The sequence below is a fragment of the Phascolarctos cinereus genome, unplaced genomic scaffold (assembly GCF_003287225.1).
Source record: "Phascolarctos cinereus isolate Bilbo 61053 unplaced genomic scaffold, phaCin_HiC Scaffold_5;HRSCAF=322, whole genome shotgun sequence".
In the NCBI taxonomy this organism is placed as follows: Eukaryota; Metazoa; Chordata; class Mammalia; order Diprotodontia; family Phascolarctidae; genus Phascolarctos; species Phascolarctos cinereus.
The window spans coordinates 29,180,511-29,197,072 of record NW_027555958.1 but is presented as its reverse complement, the minus strand read 5'-3'; the positions used below and the strand labels follow the sequence as shown (position 1 = coordinate 29,197,072).

General features: G+C 41.2%; 1 protein-coding gene across 3 annotated transcripts in view; it reads left to right on the top strand.

The window, feature by feature from the left end:
* ULK2 (unc-51 like autophagy activating kinase 2) overlaps positions 1–16,562 on the top strand; it is a 76,765-nt gene that overhangs the window by 34,017 nt on the left and 26,186 nt on the right. For all 3 annotated transcript variants that reach the window (XM_021007056.2, XM_078154753.1, XM_078154752.1), the window contains 2 exons: positions 2,063–2,234; positions 13,002–13,065. In XM_021007056.2, the coding sequence (XP_020862715.1) occupies positions 2,063–2,234; positions 13,002–13,065 (236 nt within the window). The remainder of the gene's footprint in view (positions 1–2,062; positions 2,235–13,001; positions 13,066–16,562) is intronic.

Here is a 16,562-nt window from a genome sequence, read left to right as displayed (position 1 = left end):
GACAAGGAGCTGGCTATGATCTCATCTCTAGTCAAGCATTTTTAAATGCCTGATTCACTATTTCCTCACACTTTACCTTGATAAAAATTGTTAAAATTCCATAAAAGCCCCCGTGCAAATGTGAAGGTGATATTGTGGCTGTTGCCTCCACTGATAGTGTTTGGGAGGCTCCCTTCCCTTCCGCAGATCCTTTTGGAGAAGCAGAGCCAGGACTGATTGAGAAGTATATTCAGGAAGTGACAATGAGATTAAGACCTGATGAAAATTCCTCAGTCAAACTGTAGCTAGTTGATCTTAATTTCACCTACTTCCTAAAATAACATGTCTTTGAAAGGTTTGCTCTGAAGCAATTATTATATTAGATTACTGTATTAAATAAAACACAAGGACTTATTTTGGAGAAACCTGTTTTCTTGTAAGTAAATGAATTGCTGCTACACAGAATGAAAGAACCCATCAAATTAAAGGGCATCCTGGGAAACTGGGAAGTGTAGAATTGCACCTGGATGGGGTTGGGCTTTTTGGGCCAAAGGTTCTTTTTGAATCCCTCTGCACCACCCCCTTTTCTCTACTACTAAGGCAGCTCCTAATTACATTGTAAAGCTTGGTAACCCTACCGAATCCTGCTGCTCTTTGGGTTTCATCCCTCTTGACAACCTGTCCTGATCAATTTTCTTTTCGTTGACATTGAGCTCCCCAAAGAAGCCCAGGTCATCTAAGTTTGGGGCTCATTTGTCCCCAAAGGGTAAGCAGAGTTTTGGTAAATTCTTTGGGAAAGAGGCCTCCTAGAGGGCCCTTGAGAGCAGATCTGCTAGGAAAGGGGCAGCTTAGGCTTTGTATAGAGATAGGTTCCAATTTTTGAGGGACTCAGGGATCTGTGCAAGGCCAGAGGACTGTGTAAAGCTTTTAACATAGGAACTTCCATCATGTGTGGACTGGGCTAGTAGGAAGGATGCTGTAGACCTTGGGGAGGTCGGCCAGGTATAAGTTGTGTCTGTAGGGTACAACCGATCAATGATAATCTAGAGTCTCATCTTAGCCTAGAAGGTAGTTAGAATGACTCCAGTATTTTTACCTCGTAGAATTAGCTGAGTAATAATCAGCAACTTGGGCAGTAAACAAGTTACTAGAACGGATTGTTTGAGGAAACTTTGGTTTGATCCAGAAAGTTAGTAGATTACAAACTGTCCATTAGAGTTGGGATCCTTGGATCAGGTCAAGACCGCAGCTTGGGCCTAATTGCAGTGGGGAACCTGGCCTGCATTGCTTTGGGATCTCTTGCTGGGTGCTATTTCCAAACTCCTCTTTACTCCCCCTTACAAAACAAAACTGGAAAGATTTTCCAAAGCTTTGATTCTGTTATTATGGATGAAACTTGAAATTTTGAATGCCCTTGCTCCTTGTACTCTGCCCAGTCTTTGAAACAGCCCAAGGTTATGAATTTCCATTTTTTCATTTTGTATATAGAAACATAGTCATTCTGAATGTTTCTTTTACTTTCGTTCTTTTATGGTGAAACAATTCTCTGAAATGTCATAAGTTAAAATCTTTGGCTGTTTCCTACAAACTGCATAAAATTTTCTGAAGATGCCCGAGCAACTTTAAAATATGTATAGTTTTTTTTCTCTCCTGTCACCTGTATCTCCTAGTATATCCTTTTCCTGCCCTTCCAGCCCCCTTTGCTATACCTTATAATAAAGAAAAAAAACCAGTTCAGTGAAACTAGCTAGCACCTTGAAAAAGTCTCACGTTCTCAGCAGTGTTCCACGCTCACGTTTCGTCACCTCCACAAAGACCTGGAGGAGGTCCCATTTCATATCTTTTCTGTGGGGCCCAGCTTGGTCATTGTATTTTTAGAAACCTTTAAATAGGATGTATGGGCAAAAATAACTTCATTTTTTTTTCTAAATGGAAAACTTTAAAAATAGGAACTTGTGAAATTTTGTGTTAAAATTTTGCTTTGGCCCCTTTTTTGTGAGAAGGTTTAGAATATTCGTAGTTTTATTGTTTGCTATTGCTTGGATTTACTCATTGGGCTGGTTTTTAATTTTGTCATCTTCAGTCCCTTCCAGATATGCAGCACATTCAGGAAGACAACTTATCCTCCCCACCCTTGGGTCCTCCTAACTACCTACAGGTGTCTAAGGATTCCGCCAGTACTAGTAGTAAGAACTCTTCATGTGACACCGATGACTTTGTTTTGGTTCCACATAACATGTCCTCAGATCACTCGTGTGAGTATGCTTTCTGTTTGTGTACCACAGCATGTTTGTTTTTCAAAATAGTTTCTGTATATGAATATTTCATGAGCTAGCGTATGAGATGGTTGCTAAAGTTTCTGACAGCTCTTAAGATACTGTATCTTATTCCAGGGTATCCTTTGCTGGTTTATTAATGGATTTTTAATTCTCCAGAATTATTCCTTTATCATGCTGGACTTATGTGAACTTTCTAACAAGGAAGAGTTTGTTTGGGATCGAAAGGTAGAAGGAAACTTTAGAAGAAATGATTCCAAATTGATTTTATTCTTTGTTCAGAGTTAAAGGAATAGGAAAAGGAGAGGAAGGAAGGGTGTAAAGGAAAGGAAGGGAGTAATTAGCATTTATGCCACAGTCACTGCGTGCCCGACACTGGGCTAAGCTCTTTACAAAGAACTGTTGTGGTGGATCCTCACCAGAACTCCAGGAGGTCAGTGCTATTGTAATTCCCCTTTTACTGATGTGGAAACTGAGGCAAACAGGTTAAGTGTCTTGCTCAGGGTCACACAGCTAAAAAGTATCTGAGGGCTGGATTTGAACTCAGGTTTCCCAACTCCAAGCCCCATGCTTGGTGCTCTGAACCACCAACTGCCTACGAAAGTTATCAGAAAAGGAAAATGGAATTTAGGAAAGCCAGTGAACCGGGCTTGGTATATCATTAGGAAGGATACATCAGAAAAAGAACTTTGAAGGTGACATGGAAAAACCTTTAGGTTTGGGAATGAGCTACATTTTATACATTTTGAAAGCTCCAGTAATTCACTGTACTCCTGCCTTTCACTAATTTGGAGTAGATCCCCTCCAATATCGCCATGGTATGATGAGCCACTGGGTCAGCAGCCCATTCCAGTGTGGTGAGGCTAGTCCTTGCATCACAGGACCTCTGTTAATGCAGTCATGCCCTTTCTTTCTTTTTTTAAAAATGACTTCATAAGTTTACATTGTCTTTGGCTATATAAGGATGTATCAGTGCTCATGGTGGGGAGGGAGGGCACTGCAAAAAAGTATCAGAGAAGCAAAAGTCAAAAAAACCCAAACAAACAAACAGACAAAAAAAGCAAAGACACAAGGGTAGGACAAAAGTTGACCATGAATGAATATGAACTTGACAAATGCTCTCAGGGATTCCTTTGTGGAGGTGTAGAGGTTTACACCCTTCCTTTCCCTTTCCTGTTCTATGCTAGATATTATTAAAGATCAGCCATATATTGAGCACCACTCTTAAGGAATCTAAGCATTTGTATTGCTAATGCAAGTGGGCCAAATCTTAAGAGTCTGAGCCAGTCATGCCTGTTCCAGCTTGACTCCGCTGACCTTTGATTGACACGGCTGCTTTCCTCTCACAGCAGAGCTTCCAAGGAGGACTTCAAGGGAATTGGTTGAGCTACAGGAAGGGTAAAAGGGATTTTCAACTAAGTTGGGCGCTTCCCCCCAAAAAAAAGATGGCCAGGAAATCACAAAGAAAGAAATTAGGCTAGATTGGCAAAGGTTTAACCAGTCCAACCGGGGGAGGATAAGTTAGGAAGGCTAAAACTAGAAAGTAGATGTAACTAGGAAAATAACATGTTGGGCACTGACATACCTGCCATCTTCTCTCTCTGTCATGTTACCATGTTCGTCCTCCTTTCAGACTTTGACAAAGGATGGCAAAAGCAGGAAAGGAACCCTAGTGTAACACGGCATTCTAGGAAAGTCTCTGCAGTGTTCCCTGGTGTACTGATGTGGTTGGTGAACAAGTCACACCCGTTAAAGAAATCATCAAAACCGTACTGGAGCAGGAAAATGGAATTCTTATAAAAATGAATAGGCAAATTGCTAGTGTCTAAAGGCATATCCTGGATTGCTTAGGGAATTGGCAGATGTCATTTTCACCATGAAATCTGAGAAATGACAACATGTAAGGGCAAATGTTATACCTGTTTTTAAAGAGACTAGTGGATATTAGTCTAGTCAGCTAAATATCTGATTGGTAAGATGCAGGAACGAATTTTTTTTTTTTTTAGGCAACTAGGGTTAAGTGACTTGCCCAGGGTCACACAGCTAGTAAGTGTCAAGTGTTTGGTCTGAGGCCGGATTTGAACTCAGGTTCTCCTGACTTCAGGGCTGGTGCTCTATCCACTGCGCCACCTAGCTCCCCCAGGAACAAATTGTTAGCAACTGCTAAGAATAGCAAAAAATACCAGGAACCAACTAGTGTGGCTTTGTTAGCACAAATTATGCCAGACCAATTAAACATCTTTCCATGATATGTGATATTAAGGGAGGGATCTCAAACACAATCTGTTCAGAAAACTGTCAGACCCATTATGTTCAGTACTCTCATTGGTAAACTAGGAAGGCATGGTTTTGGTTATACTATAGTGATAATTGTGAATAAAGAAAAGATTACCTGCAAGGGGTGGTTGTAACGGCGTTAGCTTGGTTAGGCGTCTGGATCGTGCCTGGGATCTGTTTTTTAAGAAATAAGTTTTATTGCTGTATTTTGTTTTTATATCGCCTAAATGTCCCCCTTTATGTCACCTTCTTCCTGCTCCCAGATGGCCATCCCGTGTAATAGAGAGTATTTAAAAAAAGAGAGAGAAAAAAGAATCTGTAGAACCTGTCAATAAATTTTTAAAAATTCTGAAGGCAGTGGGTGCATTGCTCCACACCCAAGGTAACTCCTACCTCTACAGAGGAGTGGATGAGGCTGTCTTCTGGCACTTGTAAGAGTCTTGTTCTTTCCACAGAACTTTGTTGCAGGCCTTGCCTTTATTGTTTCTTTGGTTCTGCCTCATTTTGCATCAGCTCATGTAAGTCTTACTGTGAGGTCTAGAGGCTTAGGGGTACTGGGACCCCAAAGTATGAAGAGCAAGAAACACGAGTACTGCCCGAAAGAACTGGACCCAAGCTTTCTTTCAGCCAAAGACGTAGTTTATTAAAGATCCGCCCTATTGGCCAGACTCTTAAGGAATCTGAACATCAGTGAGCTGTTGGCTAGATTATGAGAATCTGAGCACCTTAATGGAGACAAGATGGACCTTATATACAAAAAGACTGTACGAGGGATCTAGGAGTGGCCAAGTAGTCTGGGGTGACTAGAGGAGGGGTCTGAGGTGGATCTGGCCCAGACCTCGACCTAGTGGCAAAGGGAGAATAGAGTCTAGATAGGGTTAAGGGTGGGAAGTGGGCAGGGACTATTGAGAGGTAACAGAACCAAATTGGGAGATTGGGTTTAGCCACAATGAAAGACCTGTTGATAGGATTATAGCCTCAGGCAAATGCCAGAGATTTGGCCAGGTGGGAAAGTCCAGGGTTTTTCTTTTTTGGGGCCCAGATCCCAAAGACATGGCCTTTTCCTTTTAGGGGTTCAGATCCCCATCCCCATCACTGACGTACCAGAAGCCTCCTCAGGGTGTATGCCTAGTAGTAGAATCTCTGCCTCAAAGAGTATGGGCATTTTGGTCACTTTATTTAGATAATTATAAATTGCTTTCCAAAATGGTCGTACTCATTCCCATCTCCACCGCCAAGGCAATGGTGTATCTGTATTCCCACAACCTCTTCAGCATTGACTGTTCCCATGTTTGGTCGTCTTGTCCAGTTTGCTGAGTATCAGGTAAAACCTTGGGGTCACTTTGATTTGCAGTGGGCTTATCAGTGAGTTGGAGCATTTCTCAGAGTTAATAGTGTGCAGCTCTTTTGAAAACTGTCACTGTCCTTTGACTGCTTATCTATTGGCAAAACAGCTTTTGCTTCTCTGTGTGTGTGTATATGTATATACACATACATACATATATAGAGAGAGTGAGGTGTGTGTGTGTATGTGTGTATATGTATATACACATACATACATATATAGAGAGAGTGAGGTGTGTGTGTGTATACGTGTGTCTGTTATCTGTATGTCTTGGATACCAAATCTCTGACGTCTGATACGTTCTTTTCCCATTTGATCACTTCCTTTCCCATCCTAGAGGGATTAATTTTGTTTTTCAGAAGCTTTTCAATTTAATGTAATTAAAATTATTTTTTTATAATTGCCTCTGTCCTTTGTTTGGTTAAGAATTCATCTTCTGTCCTTTGCAATAAAAGGTATATGAGTGGCTTCTCTTCTAATTTTTAAAATTTCTATTTTAATTTTTAATTAATTAATTATTTTTTTGTTTTCAACATTCACTTCTATAAGCTTTTGAGTTTTAAATTTTCTTCCTCTCCTCCCTCCCCAGGATGGCATGCAATCTGATATAGGCTCTACATATACATTCATATTAAACATTTTCACATATACATTCATATTAAACATTTTCACATTAGTTGTGTTGTAAAGAAATATTAGAACCAATGGGAGGAACCACAAGAAAGAGGAAACAAAACAAAACAGAAGAAAAAATAGCAAATAGTATGCCTCGATCTGCATTCAGACACCAAAGTTCTTTCTCTGGATGTGGATGGCATTTTCCATCATGAGTCTTTTGCAGTTGTCTTAGATCCTTGCATTGCTGAGAAGAGCCACGTCTATCAAAGTAAGTCATCACACAATGATGCTGTTTTACTGTGTATAATGTTCTCCTGATTCTGTTCACTTCACTCAGCATCAATTTATATAAGTCTTTCCAGGTTTTTCTGAAGTCTGCCTGCTCATCATTTCTTAGAGTACAATGGTATTCCATTACATTCATGTACCACAACTTGCTCAGCCATTTCCCAATTGATGGGCATCCCCTCAATTTCCAGTTCTTTGCCACCACAAAAAGAGCTGCTATAAATATTTTTGTACATGTGGGTCCTTTTCCCATTTTTATGATCTCTTTGGAATACACAGACCTAGAAGTGGTGTTGCTGTATCAAAGGATATGCACTGTTTTATAGCCCTTTGGGCATAGTTCCAAATTGCTCTCCAGAATGGTTGGATCAGTTCACAACTCCACCAACAATGCATTAGTATTCCATCTAATTTTTTTTATGGTATGATTTTTACTATTCAGTTTATGAATCCCTTTTGAATGTATTGTGTAATACAGTGTGAGATGTTGGCTGAGTCTAATTTGTATCAGACTGTTTTCCACATTTTCTAGCAGTTTTATCAAATAGTTTCTGAGGGCCATTTTATTGATGAATTAGATGAAGGAATTCACCAGTGATATTAAATAATTTGGAAGACAAAAATAAAATTTAGGATGGGAAATTTGGGAAATTGGAAATAAGGTGAGATTAGTAGGACAGGTACAAGCGGTATGTTTTGGGAGTAGAAGACCGGTCAGAATACAGCAAAGGCAGATACTGACCAGGCACAAGCAAAGTAGGAAAATACCATGGGTTAGAGTGAACCATAAACCAAATTAGTGGAATTGATTGTGTATCTTCTATCAGTGTGCTTGTATTCATAATGATAGATAGATGGGTTAGTGGCTGATGAATTTATTTCATTTATTTCTATTCATTTTATTACATATTGAAACTTGTCAGACTTTTTCTGATATTGTGACCAATGTTGTCCTGCTATGGCAAGCTCCTGTGTTCTGTGCTTCTTTGAATTGCACTTCATTCAGAAAAGAATGTAATTTTAACAACAAGCTTGCTAGGTGGTATGGTGGATGGGAGTCAGGAACTGGAGTCAGGAAGACCTGATCTCAGACACTTACAAGTCATTGAACCTCTGTGTGCCTCACTTTCCTCAAATATGAAATGGGGATAATAAGAGCCTCTGCTTTGCAGGGTAATGGTGAGTTTATCAAATGAGATAAGAACACCATAGGCATCATATAAACACTCATTGTCCTCCCTCCTCCCCCATCCCCAGGAGGTTTTTAAAAATAGTTTATGTCGAGCATTTTAAGGTCTAAAGAATGTGTTACATCTATTTTCATTGAAGCCCTCTAACCGTGTAGAGTAAGTCGTGGGTAGCACTGCTTTGTGGGTGAGGAAACCAGGTTTGAGGGAGGTCCCGTGACTTGCCTGGGAGGGACGGGTCTAGGAGCTGAACCTGGATCCGTTGGTGCCATGTCCAGTTCTCTTCCCGCTGTGCCCGGCTGTCTGAGTCTAGGCCTCTTGTGTCCCATGAAGTGTCGCCACCATTCACCGAGCTTGGCACGCGATGGCATTTTAACAATGGTGGTAGACAGGAGACGGGAGTGGACGTTGCAGGTTTTTTATTTGGATTGGATAGGGCCATTTTGGGCTCATTGGTCTCGCTGTTTCAGAACAAAGACCACGAAGATCTTGAACCTTGCTATTTTTCTGCTCAGTTTTTGTTTTGATTATTAGAAAGAAAAAATGATCCTAGTTGTGGCTCAAAAGTGTGAAACTAAAGGGGGCAGCTCTTAGGGCAGGGTGTGGGTCATGTTAAAAATTTGCATAAACCTGCAGTCAGACTAAATAATTGCAGACAAACGCCAGTATTTTAATGATCACTTAGAAAATTTGCACGGTGGTATGTGTTGACTACCTTGTCACAGTTGTTAAAAGTAGTTTTTGTTAGCTTGATCTGATTTTCTGACAGTCATACAAAGAAAGATTTTTTTCCCTTTCTTATTCTTAATCTCTGTGCTTTTTCTTTTAAAAAAGTATTGGTGCCTTGGTTTTTATAGCACTCATTTCTAGATCTGTATCCCACCACCACCCAGTAAGCTTTCCCTTGTAACAAAGAAAAATGGTTAAAGCCAACTGAAGCAACAACGGAGGCTGACAGCATGGGCGGTATTCCCAAACCATGGTCCCTCACCTCTCTCATGAGAGTGGGGAGGTCTCTGGGGCCGAGAGTGATCATGTCAGTTATGCCACCGTCTGTTCATGTGAGTGGTCTGGGAAAATGGCAGAGATGGAGCTGGAAGAAGCAGCACAACTCCGTTCTCTCTTACAACTACCTCAAGGAAGATCGAGGAAGGGCCACAGTAATTCATGATTGGGAAATGCAAGAAGAAGCCCCAGTGGGTCCACATCAGCATAGGAAGATATCCAAGAAGGTGGAGCCTAGCGTTTTGTACCTGAGCAAGAGCTCGAAGCTGGGATGCTCTGACCTAGGCATGAGCTCACGGATCCAGTGAGGACAGAGGCCAAGAGCGGGGCGGGGAAGAGTCGGGCCTGAGGCTGAGTATTAGTCAAGGACCAAGAGCTAGAGTGAAGGTATCCCTATGATCCTGAAGCAGGACCTCTGATTTAGCCCAAAGATCCAAGTTAGGCAGGACCAGGGCAGGGAGCTCAGGTCAGTGTTGAGACTTTGATTTTGTCCCTCCAAATCAAGAGAGCCTTTCAGCTAGCTGACAGCAGCTGTTTACTGGCACTCTCCCCAGAAGCAGACCTGCAGTTCTGTACCCAGACTCAAACCAGAATTGGGAGCCAGCAAAGCTTAGACCATGAGAGCAGCAACCAGGTTTTGTCCTAGAGCCACGGGTATTTAGGGGGCACTGAGTACCTGTAGAAGGCAGCAGGCAGACTACCAGGGAATATAGATCAGAACCAAACAAGGCCCCAACATTCCACCCAGAAACGTACGGAAACTTGGTTTTAACTCGTAGTCCTAATTCATGCAGTAAGGCTGTAAGATGAGCCAATGCAAATAAGACACCCTTGATAAAGTGCTGTCAGGGAGCCAGGGACTCTCTAGTAGAGAACTCCACAATTTCTACAAGGACAGCCTTAAAGAAAACCATAGCTTAGCCACAAACAACTCGAATTCCTGGAAGAAATGAAGCAAGAGTTTAAATATCATAATAAATAAAATGAAAGCTTTAGAGGAAAGAATTGAAGAAGAAACGAGTCTTAAAAGGCTGGAAAGGAAAATCAGCAGCTTGGTATGTGAGGTGCAAAATTTTCCTTAAGTAACAGGGTCCCTGAAAATTAGAATGGACCAAACAGAAGGAATGATTCCATGAGACAATAAGAAATAGTAAAAACAAACTCAAAAGACTTAAGAAACTGTGAGGTACCTCATATCAAAAACCGACCTAAAAAAGAGATCAAAGAGAAAAAAAACCACAAAAATAATTCAATTCCCTGAAAGGTATGATCGAAAAAAGAACTTGGATATTATGTTTCAAAAAAATTATGAAAACTGCCCAGACCTATTAGAATCAGAGGGCAAAGTGAAATTAGAATCCACCATTATCTACTAAAAGAAATCCCCAAAAGGAAAACGCCAATGAATGCCACAGAAAAAAATCCAGTGCTTCTGGAAAAGAGTTCAAGTACCAAAGAGACAGGCTCACACGAGATTTGGCAGCTGCTGCTATAGAGGAGAAAACTTGGAATATGATATTCCAAAAGACAAAAGATACAGGCCTGCAACCAAGAATAACTCATTCAGCAAAACAGTATAATCCTCCAGCGGAACAAAGGAGTATTTCATTTTTGTGTTCTTTTCATTTACGTTGTTTACATAAGGCATGTGGTTTTCCTGGTTCTGCTTACTTCATTTTATCTAAGCATAGGTAAGTTTTTTCCCCCTGTTTCTGAGTTTCTTCTACTCATTATTTATTACTTTGCAATAATATGTTGGCATCACACACTATAATTTAGTGATCACTAGTTGATAAGCGTCTACTTTGTTTGCAGTTTTTACGCTACTACACTGAATGATGGTGTGACTCTTTTTGGTGTGTATAAGGGACCTTTTTTTCTGTCTTTGGCCTCCTTGGGGCATGTGCCCAGCAGAGAGATGTCTGTGTTAAAGGGTGTGAACAATTTATTCATGCTCTTGGGGCGCACACAAATGTACTTCATAGCACTGATGTCGGAGAGAAAAACCTCCAGCTGGGATTCCTGGCATGCCCAAGAAAACAAATCCTTGCCTTCCAGTGTGAGAGTGGCTCCAGCATGGTGGGACTGGATTCCCTGGCCAGAGAGCCCGGTTCACGTATATTAGCATGTTAGTGTTTAATCCAGTCCAACATAATAAGGATCTATCCTCAGTGTTCCCAGCAGTGCTGATCTCAAAATGCTTTGACCTCCGAGTTGAACATGACTCAGGAGTGGTTTGGGCTCCAGTGAGTGTCAAAGGCCGGTGAGGAGAGTTTTGGGATTGACACAGGGTTCCGAGAGCATGAACTCAGGGTTAGAGCAGGCATTTTTGCTTTGTGGAAGTCCATGATGAACTGAAAGTTTAAGATGGGTTCTTAGGGGTTTTGCCAGAGAGTGTGTGTCCCATAGCTGATTCCTATGAAGAGCTGCACCCTCAAACTGTTGGCACATGGAGATTCATTCTTCCGTATTACTGTAGATTTTAATTTGTCCCACCAGGGTCATGCACTGTTTGCTGAAGGGATTAAGGTGAAAGATATTGTTGGAGAAGGGCAGCAACACCATGGGTTCTGGATTGTCTGGGTGGTCAGGTGGGGATAGGGCATGGGGAAAGGACTGCTTCATTTAGATAGACAATAAGCATTGATTGGTAGGTGTGTGGTGGACCTTTATTAATGCTTCATTTACTCTGCTTCACTCTTCTCTGTTTTAGAACTTAATCTTTCTTGATTTCTGAAAGAAAAGAATTTTTAAAAAAATACAAGAGTAGGGGCAGCTAGGTGGTACAGTGGATAGAGCTCCAGCCTTGGAGTCAGGAGGACCTGAGTTCAAATCTGGCCTCACACACATATAATACTTACTAGCTGTGTGACCCTGGGCAAGTCACTTAACCCCATTGCCTAGCCAAAAAGCAAAAAAAAAGAGTAGGAGGTTGGGAAGTTGCATGCTTATTCCCCTTAATTTGATGTGACATAGGCAAAGTGTGAACAGGATGGTTTTTAAAAACTGCACTGGTGGTCTCTTTTTGCTGCTAGGTACAAATTCCCTTTTAGGGAGGTAAAGGTAAATTTGATCTATAAGTACTTAGCTCTTTCTTTGTGCCAAGCACTAAGGCAGTGTAGGATATTGGAAAGAGCATTGGCTCTGGAGTTGGAGGATGTGGGTTCTTCTGGGCCTCACTTGCTTATTGTCTGTCCTTTGTTCTTTGAAGAGGACCATGACATCAGGAAGGAGATGTCATCAGTTGTAAGTGAATTGGATTTAAGTGAGGGAGGGCTGTGCAAAATCACCAGCCTCACTCACACCTCTAGAGCCATCTCTGTCCAGTGGCAAGATATAGATCAGGAGAACTGGCGATGCCCTGGATGGCCTTTTTAAGTTAAGATCTTTCCCAGGTCTGAGCCTGTCTGAGGCAATGCCCAGTCAGTGATTAAAGCTAGGTCAAAAATGAGGCTAAGAATGGCCTCTTTTCCCTAGTTAAAAAAAAAAAATCAATCTGGGAGGGGAAGACCCTCAGGGTTTCTGTTTAAACTCACTCTGAGCTATTCCACCCAAACTTTGACTAAGAAAGGCTTGGGCTGGGACCTCACTTGACTTATCTGTAAATGAGAGGAGTGGCCACTTCCTGTGCCAGAGCTAGGATCCTGTGGTAGGCACAGTTGATAGTCCTTCCCATAAGGAATTTCTCCTCTATTGGATTTTCATTCTGCTATATTATGTTATGGTTTTATTTTAAAAATACATTTTTTATTCACAGGGTTATTTCCTTGGTGGGTGGGGGTGTTTTTGTTATTTAGAGTTATTCAGGTGGGAAGGAGCTCTGGTTCTACTTTTGTTTTTGTCCTCAAAGCTTGTAGACAGACCTGGGGGAACCTGAGAATGTGCTTGGGGGGGAGGGGGTGGGATGTGGGAGTGACCTGGTGAGGTGGTATGGAGGTGGCAGAGTCACATTGACAAATGGCCATTGTGGGGGATGGCCGTAAGATTGGGCTACTTTTTAGGCTTAACTTTTTTTTCTTTTTTTAGATGATATGCCCATGGGAACTGCTGGCAGACGGGCTTCAAGCGAGTTCTTGGTGTGTGGAGGAGGGTATGTTTCAACAGATCATTACTAGAATATTCTGAACATTTTCACATTTGTGGCCCAGGCTCTAGTTTTTTGGGAACAGTCATGTTGCCAAGGTGCTGGGTTGTTTCTTTTTCAAACTGGAAACTAATGTTCACATCAGAACAGCATTGTGAATATTTTAAATGAATTAACAAAATGCTTTTTTTCTTGCCACAGTTATTTTTCTCACCTTTTTATTATAGTGCATCTACCTCTTTAAAAATTTTTTTAAACAGTCTTTTAACTGTTTCTGGGAGCTCAGGAATATTACAGAATCCTTCTTCAAACTCTGCTTGATGTAGCCCTTCTAGCTCAGCCACCAGGTGTGGGGTGCCTGGTCATAAGAATTGAAAGAGTTTAAATATTTGTTCATTCCCGGTATTTTTCATATAGTAACTGTCTAGTCATAATTAAAATAATAGGTGGAATTAACACAGTGCTTTAAGGCTTGCAGAAGCACTGTGCATGTTGTCACGTTACCCACTATACAAATGAGGAAACTGAGGCAGACAGCGATTGTGACTTGCTCAGGGTCACACAGCTAGTAAGTGTTTATAGCAGGAGTCTAACGCAGATCTTTCTGATTTTGAGTCCATTGCTCTAGCCACTGCACCACCTGGTTGAATCTGTAAATTGATTATAAACTCAGTTATCACCGTTTTTATTTTGTGATAGAATTTTAGACAATGCTTCTGGCTAAAATGAGACTTTGCTGAAATTTACTTAGGGTAAAAAATAATCGTGTGGTTTATTTTATTTGCTTCTTAGTCTTATTAGTAACTTTTTAAAAAACTTTACTGAAATAAAATAGTCTGCCCCTTCTTATAAAACTGAGGAAGTATACTCTATTAACTGCTAAGTCATAGATTTGAGTGTTCATATTTTAGTGTGACTTGGGCAAGGTTTCATTTAGTAATTCCTGGCCTCTGGGCAGCTAGGTGGTGCAGTAGATAGAGTACCAGCCCTGGAGTCAGGAGGACCTGTGTTCAAATCTGGCCTCAGACACTTGACACTTACTAGCTGTGTGACCCTGGGCAAGTCACTTAACCCCAATTGCCTTACCTTTATTACATATGATTTTTATTACATCATGATCTGAAAATGATACATTCAATATTTCTGCCTTTCTGCATTGAATTGTAAGGTTTTTATGCCCTAGTCCACGAACAGTTTTTTATAAGTGCCATGTACTGCCAAGAAAAAACTATATTCTTTTCTGTCTCCACTCAGTTTTCTTCAGAGGTCAACCATATCTAACTTTTCTAAAATTCTGTTCACCTCCTTAACTTCATGTTTATTTTGATAAGATTTGTCTAGTTCAGAGAGGGGGAGGTTGAGGTCACCCAGTAGTATAGTTTTGTTGTTTATTTCTTCCTGTTAACTCCCTGAACTTCTGCTCTAAGAATTTGGTTGCTATACCACTTGGTGCATATATGTTTAGCAATGATATTACTTCATTGTCTGTGGTGCCTTTTAGCAGGATGTAGTTTCCATCCTTATCTCTTTTAATAAGATCTATTTTTGCTTTTACTTTGTCTGAGATCAGGATTGCTACTCTTGCCCTTTTTGCTTCAGCTGAAGCATAATATATTCTACTCCAGCCTTTTACCTTGTCTGTCTCTCTCCTGCTCTGGCTCTCGTTTCCTGTAAACAGCATATTGTAGGATTATGGTTTCTAATCCATTCTACTGGCGCCTTCCATTTTATGGCACAATTCTTCACATTCACTTATGATTACTCTCTGTGTCTTTCTCTCCATCCTGTTTCCCCCCTGTTTATGCTTTTCTTTCTCCTTTCTCTCTTTCCTCCTTGCCTGTGTTTTGCCTTTGACCACCACCTCCTTCAGTCTACCCTCCCTTCTACTAGTCCCCTCCCTTTTCTTTCCCTTTTTCCCTCCTACTGCACATTAGGCAAGTTAGATTTCTATACCTAACTGATTAGGTTATTCTCTTCTTGTTCATCTCCCTCCCTTCTTTCCCTCTACTCTAATAGGTTTTTGTGCCTTTTCCTGTAATGTAATTTACCCTTGTCTGCCTCCTCCTTTCCTTTTCTCCCTCTACAATCCCTTAATTAGATCCACTTAATCCACTTAGATCCATTTAACCCACTTAATTAGATTTTTTTTATCATTACATCAAAGTCAGTTTATACCCACCCCCTCTATGTATACATCTTTTAAATGGTGTAATAACAATAGTTCTCAAGAGTTACTAGTGTCATCTTCCCTTGTAGGGATGTAAAGGGTTTGCCCTTATTAATAACATGTTGGGGTTTTTTTCTGTCCAGTTTACCTTTTTATGACTTGTATTTGAAGATCAAATTTTCTGTTGAGCTCTGGTCTTTTCATCAGGAAGGTCCCAATTGCCTTACCAGAAAAAAAAAAAATTCCTAGCCTGGAGGAGGGAGGTACAGTAAAGCTCTTTAAAGAAGCACCCACCACTCCCCCAGAATGAGTTATGAGATCATGGAGTCAGAGATGTGATCGTGACTGGAGATACTGTGGTCTTGGCTCCTGATGTTGCATGGGAGCCCACCTCCCCACAGGCACCGAAGATGATTAGTTGTCCAGCTGAGATTTTTGCTTGGACTCTCTGATTCCCATTCCAGTATCTTTTCACTCTGCCAGGCATACAGCCTATGGGTTCGGTGATGTGTCTAGTGCTTCTCACTAATAAAGCAAGCTCTTTGCAGCAGTTGGGTTCTGGAGTGGTGGATACTGTCTGTGAAGTCAGAGACTTTTAGGTTCAAGCTTAGCACCCTTTGGACACAGTGCTTGGCAGGCCATGTCACACCTCTGTGTGCCCCAAGACTAAAGCTAGAAATGGTCAAACAAGTGCTGATCCGCACTGGGGAGTTCTTACACCAATGAAATCACATGTCTGCTTGCTGTCCACCTTCCCCCCCCCCCCCCGAAAGTTAAAAGTTTACAGATAAATATCCTGCAGTAGGAGTGTTGGTGATGATGGCAAGTAATTAGAAAGCAATGTTGAAGATATTTAATTATTATTATTTAAGTAATGTTTAAATTCATTGGTTCTCCATTCTGCTTCTTCAGCATTTTGACAGTCTCCATAAAGTTCAGTGTCAGAATGTATTCTTTTAAATGAGTTTTGGCAGTCGAAAGTAGGTTTTTTATTAATGTTTTGAGTCAGATGGCTTCCTAGAGGAATATATATCCCTATAATTTGGTCATGAAGCAGTAGTGTTGCAGTTGAAATGAAGGTAAACTGAGACACAATTTATTAGCAACGTGTGAATTTGCCAGTAAGCAGCCTCAGCCTCCTCAGCAAGCTAAGACCCCCAAATGAGGGCAGACAGATCATTTGTATAGCCCAAAGGGGAAACATCCAAAAAATGACCTGTGATGTCAGAATGCGATGTCATGGATGGGCAGAACAGTGTGGCTGGTCACAAAGTCAGCAGCACAGGCTCGGGGAGAGACGGGACAGGGAGGAAATCAGGACAACCCCGCCTTCAGT